At 40.3% G+C, this 16,910-nt stretch overlaps 1 protein-coding gene across 4 annotated transcripts; it reads left to right on the top strand.

Moving 5' to 3' along the window:
- Positions 1-201: 201 nt before the first annotated feature.
- TLR10 (toll like receptor 10) lies at positions 202-11,265 on the top strand. Of its 4 annotated transcripts, XM_063619480.1 has the most exons (4): positions 220-289; positions 7,058-7,375; positions 7,522-7,710; positions 7,835-11,265. In XM_063619480.1, the coding sequence occupies exon 4, from the start codon at positions 7,897-7,899 to the stop codon at positions 10,330-10,332; it is 2,436 nt and encodes an 811-aa protein (XP_063475550.1). In that variant the 5' UTR covers positions 220-289; positions 7,058-7,375; positions 7,522-7,710; positions 7,835-7,896; the 3' UTR covers positions 10,333-11,265. The 4 variants fall into 4 exon arrangements, with proteins under 4 accessions (XP_055102077.1, XP_063475550.1, XP_063475549.1 ...); XM_063619479.1 differs by lacking the exon at positions 7,058-7,375; XM_063619481.1 differs by lacking the exons at positions 220-289; positions 7,058-7,375 and adding an exon at positions 312-821.
- The last annotated feature ends 5,645 nt before the right edge of the window (positions 11,266-16,910 follow it).

The following is a 16,910-nucleotide window of genomic DNA, read 5'->3' as shown; positions in this document are numbered from 1 at the left end:
TGGGTGACAAAGTGAGACCCTATCTCAAAAAAAATAAAAATTAAAAATAAAAATAGAAAGAGAGTGAACATGATAACTTCTATGTTATGTGTATTTTACCACAATTTTAAAAGTGCTAAGATTGTAATGAATATATATAATATGCAATACCACTAGCATGCAGAAGAGGGCGGATGAGGTTTAAGCTTTACAGAAAAACTTGATTCAATTCGCTCCTGCAGCCAATTCTGACTGTGTCAGCGAATCGTCCACACACCTGCAGCTCTGCTGAGAGAGTCCAAGCCGTGGGGTAAGAACCTTAGCTTTGTTTGTTGTAACTCTCATTAAAAAGATATAAGGGCTGCATGGGTCTTTTCTAAAGAGGAGATAATTTGAGCTAATATTGAGGGGAGGGAAGTAGGGTTATTTAGATTTTTAGTATTTACTATTTTGTCTAGATTAATGATTAGTGACCTTGGGGCTATTGATCTGAGGAATTTCTTGCAGATGCTTGAGAGCATGGGTTTCTTTTCACTGATTGCAGATCAAGCCTGGTCAGCTCTTCTATTCAGATTGGACGGTCCCATGCATTGTGGCAAGTTTTCTCTAGCTCTTATTTCCCCATGGTGTATGTTAACCTCTGCTAGATGAAACCTTTGGCTATTTAAGGCATATTTGTTGCTCCTTTATCCCGTTGAAAAGTTTTGCATTTGTGTTACCTGTTTAAAAGTAGGGGCAGATCTGATGGATCTTGTACAATGCAGTTCTTATTCCGTTTCCTTCAGAAGTGGACACAGAGGGCCATATGTGGTTGCTGTAAAGAAGAGGATGGTTAACAACCTGTGAGCATTTGATTTCTTGATGAGCTTTCTCCCAGATCACCTACATTGAGCTATTAATTAGGAATAGCATGCACTTCGAGTTTTATTTCAATTCTTGTGAACTTATAACTTCCCTAAGAATATATATACATGTAGGCAAAGTCTCTTGAACTTTGTGGCACCTAGCAGAGTGTCCCACAGCAGCTGCATGAAGCTTCATAGAGAGGGGCATGGGGTGAGAAAGGAGGAAGTGGCCGCCATGGCAGCTGGTCAGATCAATGGATTCAACCTCGGTGATTTGGTCCTTAGGATGTGATTACATCCTAAGCTACCTCATTTCAAGGTTTGAGGTGCCTTGCATTTGGGTTTAGCTACCATCCAGAAGGAACCAAACAGGTCTGGGTTCAAATCTCTGCTTCTTCAGTTGGTCATCTTGGACAAGTTACTTTACCTCTGAGCTTTAGCTCCACCATCTGTAAAATATGAATAATACTGGCCGCCAATTTGTTGAGTTGTTGAGGGGTTAAACAAGATAATGGACAGAAAACACTTAGCTCCATGTCAGACACATAGGAAATACTAAAAAGAAGTCATTCTTACTCTTATGTTGCAAAGATCATTCAACATTCAATAGGTTCTTAGTCTCTTTTCTATTTCTTTATATCATTGGGAAAAGAGAAATTAGATGATTAAATATTCTTTGGTAAGACACTAGTTGTCATTTGATGATGTCTTTTGACTTGGACTTTTAAATTATAAGATATTAAAGATGTATTAAGGAAGGTCATTCTCCATTTTTTACCTGCTTTTAACATAGTAGTAGGGATATGATATTAACATATATATACTATTTATAGAATTACATCACTAACATGGTGAAACCCCATCTCTACTAAAAATACAAAAATTAGCTGGGCGTGATGGTGGGTGCCTGTAATCCCAGCTACTCAGGAGGCTGGGGCAGGAGAATCACTTAAACCTGGGAGGTGGAGCTTGCAGTGAGCTGAGATCACGCCGCTTTACTCCAGCCTGGGCAATAGAGCGAGACTCCACCTCAAAAAAAAAAAAAGTTTATGTCCTACTTTTAAAATTGCTTTAATGAGGCCAGGCACAGTGGCTCACACCTCTAATCCCACCCATTTGAGAGGCTGAGGTTGGAAGATTGCTGGAGGCCAGGAGTTTAAGACCAGCCTTGGCAACATAGTGAGACCCTGTCTCTATATAAAAGTTGTTTTTATAAAATGTAATAATGCGTAAGTATTGCCTGAGAGATAGGACCTTTACTATTATTATATTAAGAGAAGTTCAAAAGAGTTCCTCTCCCATTACAGTCCCAGATAAGACTGTGGTATTGGGCAGGGGGAAGAAGTGGGTAAGAGATAGAAACTCAGACTTAGCCCAGAGAGTTCCAGCTAAACCAACTAGATTAGATTCTGCTGCATTCTTAAGGGGCCATGGCTCTAAGACCTAGAAGCTTAAAGTCAGTTGCTACAAATTAAGCACTCTATGAGATGATAATATTAAAAGCACCTTTGTCAACCTAATGATTATAACCGCCAGGGTCCTATCAGGCCATAACAGAGCCTGAGGCAAAAGAAACAATCAGTAATACTGATCCTGTCTTTATGAAAAATTTGATATTTTGTTCAACATAGATTTTTGCATTAATTTTCATTTTTAAAAATATTTCATGTAAACATTATCTTGATTACTGAGTTCCTTGGGATCCCCTTAACATTTATGCCTTCCTTGCTTCACCCGAGTCTTGACCTGATAACTGCCACCATTTATTAAGTGTGATATGCTAGGCATGGTACTAAGTGACTTATATACATTGTCTTTTTTTTTTTTTGAGACGGAGTCTTGCTCTGTCACCCAGGCTGGAGTGCAGTGGCGCAATCTCGGCTCACTGCAAGCTCTGCCCCCCGGGTTCACGCCATTCTCCTGCCTCAGCCTCCCGAGTAGCTGGGACTACAGGCGTCCGCCACCACGCCCGGCTAATTTTTTTGTATTTTTAGTAGAGATGGGGTTTCACCATGGTCTCGATCTCTTGACCTCGTGATCCGCCCGCCTCGGCCTCCCAAAGTGCTGGGATTACAAGCGTGAGTCACCGCGCCTGGCCTATACATTGTCTTATGCCTCTTCACAAGCTCCATTTTACAGATGACAAGACCAAACCTTTCAGAGATTAAATAAATGGTCCAAGTACATAGCTAATGAATGGTTAACATTGGACTTGAACACAGATCCATCAATTCCTAAAACCAAACTCATTCTTTTTTTTTTTTTTTGAGACTGAGTCTTGCTCTGTTGCCCAGGCTGGAGCGCGGTGGTGGCATCTCAGCTCACTGCAACCTCTACCTCTTGGGTTCAAGTGATTCTCCTGCCTCAGCCTCCCAAGTAGCTGGGACTACAGGTGCATGACACCACGCTCGGCTAATTTTTTGTATTTTTTTTATAGAGACAGGGTTTCACCATGTTAGCCAGGATGGTCTTGATCTCCTCACTTTATGATCCACCTGCCTCAGCCTCCCAAAGTGCTGAGATTACAGGCCTGAGCCACCGCACCTGGCCCACCAAACTCATTCTTCAACCATCATGCCCTGCACTGTATCAGGAATTCACAACATAAATTCATTCATTCAACACATATTTATGAGAGCATATTATACATCATGTCGCGCTAAGGATTAAAACGTTGAAATTCATACATACAAGGATTCATTCATTCATATGTGCATTTAACAAGCAGTAATGAGCAGGCACCATGTGTCAAACACTATGCTACATGCTGAGGATACAGAAGTGAACAAGACAGACAGCTATCATGGGAATGAACGGAGAGGGGACAGTTGATAAACACATGAATGAAAGTTTATTTACTAAGAGGTCATTCAGAAGAGATCCTGAATTCATGGAAAATTGTTTTCTGCATCTAGTGGCATGGAAATTAAGATATTCTGAATTTTAATGTATAGTTTTAAGAAAACTGAAAGAAAATATAAAATTTATCATTATACATTAGATACTATAAACACAATAATTTGAGTAGTAATTACGCTTCCAGGCCACAGTTGTAAACTGATTTTCTATTAGAAATATTTAAAAGTAGATGTAGAAACTTACTCTTAAATATATAATAGTTCAAAAATCCAGCAGGACCTAATTCATTACATAGCATATTCAACTGTTTTTTCTGATAATTATACTGTGTTATATTTACATATTAATGCAGTATAATATTTTAGTATGTATTACACTCTAGGGAGTCACTGAAATGTCAGCAAAGAAAAATACGGCCAGAGGCATCTTAAGTCATTTGACCATGTTTTTAAAAGTTGGTGTTCTGAGAAATCATCTAAATGTGGTGACCTTACCAAAATGATTGCTTTTTCTCCAAGATATTTGAGAACACTTACCAGAAACAATAGTTTACAAAATATAAAAATTATATGACCAATGTGGATAATTAATATTTTTACAAAAGAATTCTCCAAGTTTACAATGTAAGGGAGTTCACACAAAGAAACTATGATCATATGTGTTCCCAAGATCAGAGATAAGATGCTCTCTCTCCTTTACTAGTATCAGCGGCTAATGGAAAACTTGGGAGTGGCCCTCTCACTCCCTACTATCCATAGGTTTTCTGGAATTTCTTCACTTCAAGAAAAATACTAGACTTGGGAAGGTTCTAGAGAAAGAGAAATACAGATGAGAGAGAGGTAACATTTTAAGTGGCCTTATGTTTTGATTCTGCCCCACCTTTGTTACCCCGCCATGTTTGTGTGCATTCCTGTGGGTGGGCGTGGCCACCGCCTCCCCCACCTCCCATCCAGCCTTTCAGAATGATGGGAGCATGACACGTACAGAGAAGTCTCTCTACCCCATCCTCTTTCTGGTGAGCATATCTTTTGCTCTCTCTGCTTGTCTATGGGAGTGACCTGTCTGAGGGAGGTTGAGGGTCAGTGTGTAACAGATACATACAAATGGAAGCAGAGAAACTCCCTCACTAACTTGTCACCTGCCCTTGGTGCCTTCAGAGTGCCTGGTGTGGGGACACGTAGAGTTAAATTGTTTACTAATTTGAAATTAGAATCTAACCACTTCTCTCCACTTCCGCTGATACATTCTCTCTGGCACAAGTTACTCTATAGTGTCCCAAGGAGTCTTCCCTGCCAGCCTTGTGGCTCCCAGTCATTTCCACCCAACAAACAGAGGAATCTTTTTATGTATTTATGTATTTATATATTTATTTATTTTATACTTTAAGTTCTGCGGTACATGTGCAGAACATGCAGGTTTGTTACATAGGTATACACATGCCATGGTGGTTTGCTGCACCCATCAACCCATCATCTACATTAGGTATTTCTCCTAATGCTATCCCTCCCCTAGCCCCCCATCCCCCGACAGGCCCCAGTGTGTGTCAATGTGTTCTCATTGTTCAACACCCAGTTATGAGTGAGAACATGTGGTGTTTGGTTTTCTGTTCTTGTATTAGTTTGCTGAGAATGATGGTTTCCAGATTCATCCATGTCCCTGCAAAGGACATGAACTCATTCTTTTTTATGGCTGTGTCATATTCCATGGTGTATATGTGCCATATTTTCTTTATCCAGTCTATCACTGATGGGCATTTGGGTTGGTTCCAAGTCTTTGCTGTTGTGAATAGTGCTGCAATAAACATGTGTGTGCATGTGTCTTTATAGTAGAATGATTTATAATCCTTTGGATTGATACCCAGTAATGGCATTGCTGGGTCAAATGGTATTTCTAGTTCTAGATCCTTGAGGAATCGCCATATTGTCTTCCACAATGGTTGAACTAATTTACACTCCCACCAACAGTGTAAAAGCATTCCTATTTCTCCACACCCTCTCCAGCACCTGTTGTCTCCTGACTTTTTAATGATCACCATTCTAACAGGCATGAGATGGTATCTCATTGTGGTTTTGATTTGCATTTCTCTAATGACCAGTGATGATGAGCTTTTTTTCATATGTCTGTTGGCTGCATAAATGTCTTCTTTTGAGAAGTGCCTGTTCATAACCTTCACCCACTTTTTGATGGGGTTGTTTTTTTCTTGTAAATTTTTTTAAGTTCTTTGTAGATTCTGGGTATTAGCCCTTTGTCAGACGGATAGATTGCAAAAATTTTCTCCCATTCTATAGGTTGCCTCAAACAGAGGAATCTTTAAAATGTATGTCAGAACCTGCCACTCCTGACTAAATCTTCTGCTGGTTTCTTATTTCAGTCAGAGGAAAATTGCCAAGTTCTTACAAGATCTGACCTCCTCTCTGATTCCCTCCCCCAGCTCCACTCCAGGCCTTCCTCACATTTTCCAAGCACATCAGGATCTTTAAATTTGTTCTTGCTGTTCTCTCTCTCTCCAAAATACTCTTTCCCTAGACAACAAGTGGCTTGCTTCTTCACCCCGTTTAGATTTCTGCATGAAGATCACTGTCAGGGAGTCCTTTTTTGATCATTCTATGCAAAAAAATCACTCTCCAGTCTCTCTCTGTTTCCCTTATCTTAGTTATTTTTCCTTCAACTCAATATCACTGCCTGATATTGGTCCCCACCCAAATCTCATCTTGAACAGTAGCTCCCATAGTTCCCACATGTTGTGGGAGGGACCTGGTGGGAAGTAATTGAATCATGGGGCCAGGTCTTTCCCATGCTGTTCTTATGATAGTGAATAAGTCTCATGAGATCTGGTGGTTTTATAAAGGGGAGTTTCCCTGCACATTCTCTCTTGCCTGCTGCCACATAAGACAAGACTCGGCTCCTCATTTGCCTTCCACCATGATTGTGAGGCCTCCCCAGGCATGTGGAATTGTGAGTCATAACATATAAATGTATTGTTTTGTTTGCAGTCTCTCTTTTCTTACCCTCTCTCTAGAATATAAGCTGTGTAGAAACAGAAATCTGTTCTGTTCACTGCTACTTCCCCAGTGCCTAGAAAAGTTTCTGGCAGAATAGGTACTTAATAAATATCTTGAATAATGAATATTGTAAAATCTTAGTACTCTAACTACCTCTGTTCTATGTCTAATCCAACCACGTGAAGCCTGACATGTCTCCCAAAGTCCTCAGAATTCTATATTCTTCAATTTTGTCATCTATCAAATGGGAGTAATAGTACTTCCCTCACAGAGTATGGTGATAAATAAATGAGATAATATACATGAAGCAATTAGTATTTATCTTGGCACGTTGAAATCTAACCTGAAAGCTTTGATTCTATGCCATAACAGAATTCAACAGCTGAATATCAAGACCTTTGAATTCAACAAGAAGTTAAGACATTTATAGTTGTCTAACAACAGACTGAAGATTGTAGCTTGGTATTCACTGGCAGGTCTCAGACATTTAGATCTTTTCTTTTAATGACTGACACCATGCCTATCTGTGGGGAAGCTGGCAACATGTCACACCTGGAAATTGTTTTTCAACATTAATACTATTATTTGGCAGCAATCCAGATTGCTTTTGCCACCAACCTGAAGACATATAGAGGCAGAAGGACAGGAATAATTCTATTTGTTTCCTGTTTTGAAACTTTCATCTGGAAGGTAAGTGTTGAAAGTCAGATATTAGCTCCAGGGACTTTCTATATCCACAAATACAAAAATTGAGGGGTAACTCCTTGATATCAAGTCAAAGGCTCACAATGTCTGGCAATAAAACAAATTACTTTCAATTTTCTTGAAATCTTCAGGCTATCAAAAGGAGATGTGAGACAGGGTGTTGAGTCTGACCTGACAATGCAGTTCTTAAACCAAAGGGCCATTATGCTTCTCCTCTCTGAGAATCCTGACTTGCCTCAACAATGGAGACATGGCACAGTAGCCAGCTTGGAGACTTCTCAGCCAATGCTCTGAGATCAAGTCGAAGACCCAACATACAGGTTGGGACCTTATTCCAACCTCTTGATGAATGTAGTCAGATGTTGGCATTTTTTTTCACAAATAAAAATCCTACAGGATTTAACAAACCAAATAAAAACCTAATATTATATACTGTCTTTTTAGGGTTTTGAGCTCATCTTCATCATTCATATGAGGAAATCAGTGGTAAAATCCTTGGAAATACAATGAGACTCATCAGAAACATTTACATATTTTGTAGTATTGTTATGACAGTAGAGGGCGATGCTCCGGAGCTACCAGAAGAAAGGGAACTGATGACCAACTGCTCCAACATGTCTCTAAGAAAGGTTCCCGCAGACTTGACCCCAGCCACAACCACACTGGATTTATCCTATAACCTCCTTTTTCAACTCCAGAGTTCAGATTTTCATTCTGTCTCCAAACTGAACGTTTTGATTTTATGCCATAACAGAATTCAACAGCTGGATCTCAAAACCTTTGAATTCAACAAGGAGTTAAGATATTTAGATTTGTCTAATAACAGACTGAAGAGTGTAACTTGGTATTTACTGGCAGGTCTCAGGTATTTAGATCTTTCTTTTAATGACTTTGACACCATGCCTATCTGTGAGGAAGCTGGCAACATGTCACACCTGGAAATCCTAGGTTTGAGTGGGGCAAAAATACAAAAATCAGATTTCCAGAAAATTGCTCATCTGCATCTAAATACTGTCTTCTTAGGATTCAGAACTCTTTCTCATTATGAAGAAGGTAGCCTGCCCATCTTAAACACAACAAAACTGCACATAGTTTTACCAATGGACACAAATTTCTGGGTTCTTTTGCGTGATGGAATCAAGACTTCAAAAATATTAGAAATGACAAATATAGATGGCAAAAACCAATTTATAAGTTATGAAATGCAACGAAATCTTAGTTTAGAAAATGCTAAGACAACGGTTCTGTTACTTAATAAGGTTGATTTACTCTGGGACGACCTTTTCCTTATCTTACAACTTGTTTGGCATACATCAGTGGAACACTTTCAGATCCGAAATGTGACTTTTGGTGGTAAGGCTTATCTTGACCACAATTCATTTGACTACTCAAATACTGTAATAAGAACTATAAAATTGGAGCATGTACATTTCAGAATGTTTTACATTCAACAAGATAAAATCTATTTGCTGTTGACAAAGATGGACATAGAAAACCTGACAATATCAAATGCACAAATGCCACACATGCTTTTCCCCAATTATCCTACGAAATTCCGATATTTAAATTTTGCCAATAATATCTTAACAGATGAGTTGTTTAAAAGAACTATCCAACTGCCTCACTTGAAAACTCTCGTTTTGAATGGCAATAAACTGGAGACACTTTCTTTAGTGAGTTGCTTTGCTAACAACACACCCTTGGAACACTTGGATCTGAGTCAAAATCTATTACAACATAAAAATGATGAAAATTGCTCATGGCCAGGAACTGTGGTCAACATGAATCTGTCATACAATAAATTGTCTGATTCTGTCTTCAGGTGCTTGCCCAAAAGTATTCAAATACTTGACCTAAATAATAACCAAATCCAAACTGTACCTAAAGAGACTATTCATTTGATGGCCTTACGAGAGCTAAATATTGCATTTAATTTTCTAACTGATCTCCCTGGGTGCAGTCATTTCAGTAGACTTTCAATTCTGAACATTGAAATGAACTTAATTCTCAGCCCATCTCTGGATTTTGTTCAGAGCTGCCAGGAAGTTAAGACTCTAAAGGCAGGAAGAAATCCATTCCGGTGTACCTGTGAAATAAAAAGTTTCATTCAGCTTGAAACATATTCAGAGGTCATGATGGTTGGATGGTCAGATTCATACACCTGTGAATACCCTTTAAACCTAAGGGGAACTCAGTTAAAAGACATTCATCTCCCCGAATTATCTTGCAACACAGCTCTGTTGATTGTCACCATTGTGGTTACCATGCTAGTTCCGGGGTTGGCTGTGGCGTTCTGCTGTCTCCACTTTGATCTGCCCTGGTATCTCAGGATGCTAGGTCAATGCACACAAACATGGCACAGGGTTAGGAAAACAACCCAAGAACAACTCAAGAGAAATGTCCGATTCCACGCATTTATTTCATACAGTGAACATGATTCTCTGTGGGTGAAGAATGAATTGATCCCCAATCTAGAGAAAGAAGATGGTTCTATCTTGATTTGCCTTTATGAAAGGTACTTTGACCCTGGCAAGAGCATTAGTGAAAATATTGTAAGCTTCATTGAGAAAAGCTATAAGTCCATCTTTGTTTTGTCTCCCAACTTTGTCCAGAACGAGTGGTGCCATTATGAATTCTACTTTGCCCACCACAATCTCTTTTATGAAAATTCTGATCATATAATTCTTATCATACTGGAACCCATTCCATTCTACTGCATTCCCACCAGGTATCATAAACTGAAATCTCTCCTGGAAAAAAAAGCATACTTGGAATGGCCCAAGGATAGGCGTAAATGTGGGCTTTTCTGGGCAAACCTTCGAGCTGCTATTAATGTTAATGTATCAGCCACCAGAGAAATGTATGAACTGCAGACATTCACAGAGTTAAATGAAGAGTCTCGAGGTTCTACAATATCTCTGATGAGAACAGACTGCCTATAAAATCCCACAGCGCTTGGGAAGTTGGAGACCACATACACTGTTGGGATGTACATTGCTACAACCTTTATGATGGCAATTTGACAATATTTATTAAAATAAAAAATGGTTATTCCCTTCATATCAGTTTCTGGAAGGATTTCTAAGAATGTATCCTATAGAAACACCTTCACAAGTTTATAAGGGCTTATGAAAAAAGGTGTTCATCCCAGGATTGTTTATAATCATGAAAAATGTGGCCACGTGCAGTGGCTCACGCCTGTAATCCCAGGACTTTGGGAGGCCAAGGCGGGTGGACCACGAGGTCAAGAGATGGAGACCATCCTGGCCAACATGATTAAACCCTGTCTCTATTAAAAATACAAAAATTAGCTGGGCGTTGTGGTGCATGCCTGTAGTCCCAGCTACTTGGGAGGCTGAGGCAGGAGAATTGCTTGAACCCGGGAGGTGGTGGTTGCAGTGAGCCGAGATCGAGCCACTACACTCTAGCCTGGTGACAGAGCGAGACTCCATCTCAAAAAAAAAAAAAGAAAAAAGAAAAAAACAAGAAAGAAAAATGGAAAACATCCTCATGGCCACAAAATAAAGTATAATTCAATAAATTATAGTACATTAATGTAATATAATATTACATGCCACTAAAAGGAATGAGGTAGCTGTATATTTACTGGTATGGAAAAAACATATTAATATGTTATAAACTATTAGGTTGATGCAAAACTAATTGTGGTTTTTGCCATTGAAATGGCATTGAAATAAAAGTGTAAAGAAATCTACACCAGATGTAGTAACAGTGGTTTGGGTCTGGGAGGTTGGATTACAGGGAGCATTTGATTTCTATGTTGTATATTTCTATAATGTTTGAATTGTTTAGAATGAATCTGTATTTCTTTTATAAGCAGAAAAAAACAATAAAGATGGTTTTTAAAGCCTACACATCCTACTCATTTGGCTTGATTCTTCTTTCTGGTCTCACAGGTCACAGGAAGAAAAGCACTCCTGAAATTTTTGAAATTGTATTTCAAAAATTATAATTTTGCAAAATTATATTTCAAAAACAAACATCATGTCACTTCTCTGGTTAGAAAAAAATTTTGTGGCTTAAACACATGATTCAGGGGGAGAATGTCATGCTCCTTTAAGATCTGACACCAATCTCCTTTTATCTCCTTGCATCTTCTTTATTTTTAATTTTTAGAGACTAGCTCTTGCTCTGTCACCCAGGCTGGAATGCAGTGGTGCGATCATAGCTCACTGCTGTATTGAGCTCCTGGCCTCAAATGATCCTCCTGTCTTGGACTCCCGAAGTGCTGGGATTACAGGTGTGAGCCACCACACCCAGCCCCTCCTTGCATCCTATCATTTGGCCCTGTGGAGCTACTGGCCCTTCCTCAGAACTTTCAGTGTTCTTTCATGGCTCCAGAGCCCAGATTTCACATCGTGCCTGCTGTAATGCCTTCCCTACTTGGGTTTGTTCAGGAAATCTTACAGTTCTCTCAGGACACAATCCACATATTGACTCTTCTTTGAAATCTTCCTCACTCTTTCCCATAAGCATGATGCTTCTTGATTCTCTTCCACACTTTGGACATATTTCTATCATCAACCTAATTATGTACATTTTTAAAGTTTCAATTTCCCACTAGAATATGAACTCCTCAAAGGCTAAGACAGACTTACATCTGCCCTTGTGTCTGCAGCAGTCCCTGGTTCGGAACAGGTGCTCAATGAATGTTTATGGAATGGATGTTGGTTTGGCTAGAGGAGCATAGTGGGAACTCAACTGGCTTAAGGATAGATGGTGGAATTCGAAGGCATATTCTGAGAAGCTCAGGAAGAGCAGGAATAGGTTAAACTCAGGTAAGAAGACAGAGAATCCAGAATTGTAGGATTCCTAAGTAGAGCTCACGTCATGTGAAATTGCCAAAATTTGGTTGCTCTTGACCTAGAAAAGCATCTACTTTTAAAAATCTCATTCCATCTGTATTAGTCAGGGTTCTCTAGAGGGACAGAACTAATAGGATATATATATACACACACACACACACACACATATATATATACACATATATATACATATATATACACATATATGTATATATACTACATATATATGTGTATATATATGAGTTTATTAAGGAGTATTGACTCACACAATACTATATATATATATATTACAAGATCTATTGTGGGACCTTGTAATTGTGTGGGTCAATATTCCTTAATAAACTCCTATATATATATATATATATAGGATATACACATATATAATAGGATATTATATATATATAGGATATATATATATATAAAATGGGATATATGCTATATATATATAGGAGCTTATTAAGGAGTATTGACCCACACAATTACAAGGTCCCACAATAGACCATCTGCAAGCTGAGCAGCAAGGAAGCCAGTCCAAGTCCCAAAGCTGAAGAACTTGGAGTGCAATGTTTGAGGGCAGGAAGCATCTAGCACGGGAGAAAGATGTAGGCTGGGAGGCTAGCCCAGTCTAGTTTTGTCATGTTCTCCTGCCTCCTTTTATTCTAGCTATGCTGGCAGCTGATTAGATAGTGCCCTCCCAGATTAAGGGTGGGTCTGCCTTTCCCATTCCACTGACTCAAATGTTAATCTCCTTGGCAACACCCTCACAGACACACCCAGGAAAAATACTTTGCATCCTTCAATCCAATCGAGTTGACACTCAATATTAGCCATCACGCCACCTACTAAGACTAATCTCCTAAACAAGTTAAAACTGGATTCTGCATCTAATTCATTTTCTTATAGTTTGTGATCTTATGAATTCCTCATGCTAGTGATTATTTTAAAAATTGTACTCAAGAAGGCCAACCCGAGAGTACAGGGAGGGCACTGGGTGTCAATCTAGAAGCCAGGCTGTGCTACCATTTAGCCAGTAGCTGGAGTTGAGCAGCTAGAGTCCAGCAGCTTGGGGGCTGAGCATCTCTCTTTCTCTTCCCTGGTGAGCCCATGGTGTCTCTGGCAGAAGGGGAAACCCAAGGAAACCACAGTGGAATGGAGACAAAGCATGGAGAAGGTGGCTTCCTGGGCGGGACGCTGATGTAAATGTGATTCCTGGCTTCTGGAGGAGTGAGACCGATTCTGCCTGAGGGTTTATACATCTTGAGTAAATTATTCAGGATCAGACTTTCACCTTTAATTAGTTAACGAATTCACCTTTAATTATGTAATGAATTCACTTTTGATTAATTGATCCAGCTTTAATTAATTCACATTTAATTAATTAATTTGGAACATGCAAAGAATGTAAGATTAGCCCTGAAGTCACCAGGATTTAGTTATTTCATAGTAGAACCCTCAGTTTAGCAATACCATTTAAAAAATAGGAAAAAAAAATAGGTGTGTTTTATTACAAATTTAAAAATAACACATTAGGCTGAGCTCTCAGCAACTTCACAGCTGGACAATCCTTAAATCTTACCTATCAAATCATTTTGCTGTTCCTTTCTCAGAAACTTAAATACCATCCAACATTTCCTAATATGCTTGGTTTTGACTGTTATGACTTATAATCATAAAAAATAAATTTTACATGAGTTGAATGTTATTTGCTTTTGAGGCTTGAAATACAAGTAACACCTAGCCTCATACAAACCTGATGATATACTTTTACCCAAGAAATTTCAGATTTCAACAAAGACCCACTGTTCTGAATCATGACATTGATGTGGAAGTGAGCACACCCAGACTGAATGCTGTAACAGCAGCCGGTGTCATGAACTCCGATCATGTTTTAAAAATGACTCTGGAGCTTGTAAGTTCCTTTTTATTTCCTTGCCGTTTGTCAACCTGGAGCTTGTTCCACTTTTTTCCCCAAGGAAACTGAACTCTTAAGTGAAGTCTGTCTGTGTATTCCTCAGGAGGCTTTCACAATCTCTTAGCATCTCTACAGATAAATTGCAATCCTTTCTGGACGTCAACAGTTGAGTTGTTGAGAATGGTCTGTATTCTCTCAGCAAATGTGGCAAAGAAGGCTGTACTGAAATGGAATTGCAATCCTTGAATTCCCAACAGATTAGTGGGAAGAAGGAATTTTACATCTAATTTTTGGCAAATGTTCCCCAAAGTTCACTCCTTTATCTATTATGATGAACCATTCAAGAGAAGCATAGACTAGGCATATTAAAAGTGGGCGAGAATTTGGAGATTGTCAAGTATAACTCTCACTTTCAAATGGGGAGATGGAGGCTTTAGAATTTTAAATGACCCACCCAAGCCCAAGGTCATAGTCTTTTAACTCCTAATGTTTTTCCTTCCAATCCACAACCAAGTGGCCTTTACGTTTTGCATTTGACTTTTATTCTCTCATTCCTCCTATTGCAATTCTCAAGAACAGAGCCCTGGATGGGGCACTTTGATTATCCCGTCTATATTCCCCAAAGTCATTTGAGGTCTAGGCTGTCTCTGCAGTCTTCCTCCATGGCCAAAGCATCCTGTATTTGCCACCTGATTCCATCCCTGAAAAAAACATTCTTTTGCCATCAGTAACTTGCAATGGGGGCTGCTCCTCAGATCAGCCACCCCTGGTCTAGGAGCCAGAAAATGTTCTCTATGTAAAGGATGGGGAATAATGGGGAGCCTGTTCTACCCTGGAGGTTTCAAGGCAACTTAATCACCAGCATCCTGCTGGGGATACATCCCTTGGTCCCTGAGCTCAATTTTCCACCTGGTGTGCTGTGACCCATGACGTGCTGCTGCCATTGATCCTTTTAACCCTGGACAGGGCTCCTTGAGGACCCACTTGGGAGAGGGAGTGGGTCTGGTGGTGCATCCTGAAGTCCTGCCAGGGGACAAGCACGATGAAAAACTCCTGACTGTGGGTCTGGAAGTGGCCTACACCTGTACATCTATTCAACAGCCAGCTGCTGAGACACTGCCCTCCTTCGCAGATGGGGGCTCTTAGCTGCTGGACAACATTGCATTCTGGATGTTCAAGGACAAAGATGCAGCCAACAGTAAAAGCGTTCAGGGTTATGGTTAGGGAAGCTGGGTGGGGGCTCCTGGCCAGCACAACTCCCGATAGCAGCCCATATCTGCCTCTTCACAATGATATTCTTGTCTTCAGAATCTGTCTTGTTAGTGGTGTCCAAGCAGCCTCAAGGGTAGCTATTAATACTCTAACAACACACGCACATTCTAATCATTATTTTGAAATACTTAATGAAAAGCCAGTGGAGTGGACTCTAAATCAATTCACATTTTCCCCAAGACATTTATTTCAGTATTCTTTTTGCCCTTCAAATCTTTGCTCCAATCTCATTTCCATTGAAGACTTCCTGGATGACCTAGTAGAAAATGGCAGCACTCATTGTCCACTTTCCTTGCTTTTTATTTCTCCATAGCATTTGCCATCTTCTAAGTTTACTTCTAAGTTTTCTCTTTATCCTGCTGATTCCCTGTCTTCCCCCACTAGAATGCAAACTCTTTTAGTACAGAGATTTTTTTTTGTTTTGCTCACAGATGTTGTCTCCATCTCTGCCTAGAACAGTGCCTGGCACAGGTCCACTCCCCAAGGATTTTCTTTCTGTGGACCCTTTGTTGATTGGCCTCCTTTGCTCCTCTGAAGTCCAGCAGGGCCTCTGTTGCCAAGGCTGCCCCCTTCAGTGTCAGTGCTTGTTGTTGGAAATCAAGGACACAGATTTTACTTGTAAGGGGGTGTATTAGTCCATTTTCACACTGCTGATAAAGACATACCCAAGACTGGGTAATTTATAAAGAAAAAGAGGCTTAATGGACTCACAGTTTCATGTGCCTGGGGAGGGCTCACAATCATGGCAGAAGGTGAAAGGCACATTTTACATGGTGCCAGACAAGAGGGAATGAGAACCAAGCAAAAAGGGAAACCCCAAATAAAACCATCAGATCTCACAAGACTTATTCACTACCATGAGAACAGTATGGGAGAAACTGCCCCCCATGATTCAATCATCTCCCACTGGGTCCCTCCCACAACATGTGGGAATTATGGGAGCTACAATTCAAGATGAGATTGGGTGGGGACACAGCCAAACCATATCAGGGGGCATCCCTCGCCATCTGTATTTTTGCTGACACTTTCTAGGACCTACCATCACTGGCCTATTGCTTCCCCCAGCACCCCCACACTTCATGAATCTTCTCTTTGCCTCCTCCTATGGGAAGCTGCCAGATCTCAGGGGCTTGCTGTGGGCAGCCCTTTAACTATTTTGGAGTCTGCAGATTATATGAATCACTGCAAATGGGGTACCTGGCTCCCCTACCCCCAACCACTTCCCCTGTTCTTTTACTGTCTCAGCCTTTTTAGAGGGGAAGGGGCAGCACTGGGCCAACGAAGCCCCTGCCGTGGGCCCACGCCTCAGATCTCCCCTTGCCCCAGTGCTTCGGAAGCTCTCCCTTGAACTTTCTAAGTCCTTCTGAGGGCCTGGTACAGCTGGGACTGGCAGTGTTCCCCAAGCGGGATGCCCCAGCCCAGATGCAGACCCATATGGACCCCAGTCTTTATTTCTCCCCTTTGAGATGACCTCTGACCCTCTACCACAAACATGGAGTCAACCAGATAT

Source organism: Symphalangus syndactylus, chromosome 16 (assembly GCF_028878055.3).
Source record: "Symphalangus syndactylus isolate Jambi chromosome 16, NHGRI_mSymSyn1-v2.1_pri, whole genome shotgun sequence".
Taxonomy (NCBI): domain Eukaryota; kingdom Metazoa; phylum Chordata; class Mammalia; order Primates; family Hylobatidae; genus Symphalangus; species Symphalangus syndactylus.
This window is presented reverse-complemented; position numbering and strand designations above follow the sequence as displayed.

Bases quoted from the DNA above. Each gene is read 5' to 3' on its own strand.
- TLR10 (XM_055246102.2), top strand. From the start codon at position 7,897: ATGAGACTCATCAGAAACATTTACATATTTTGTAGTATTGTTATGACA.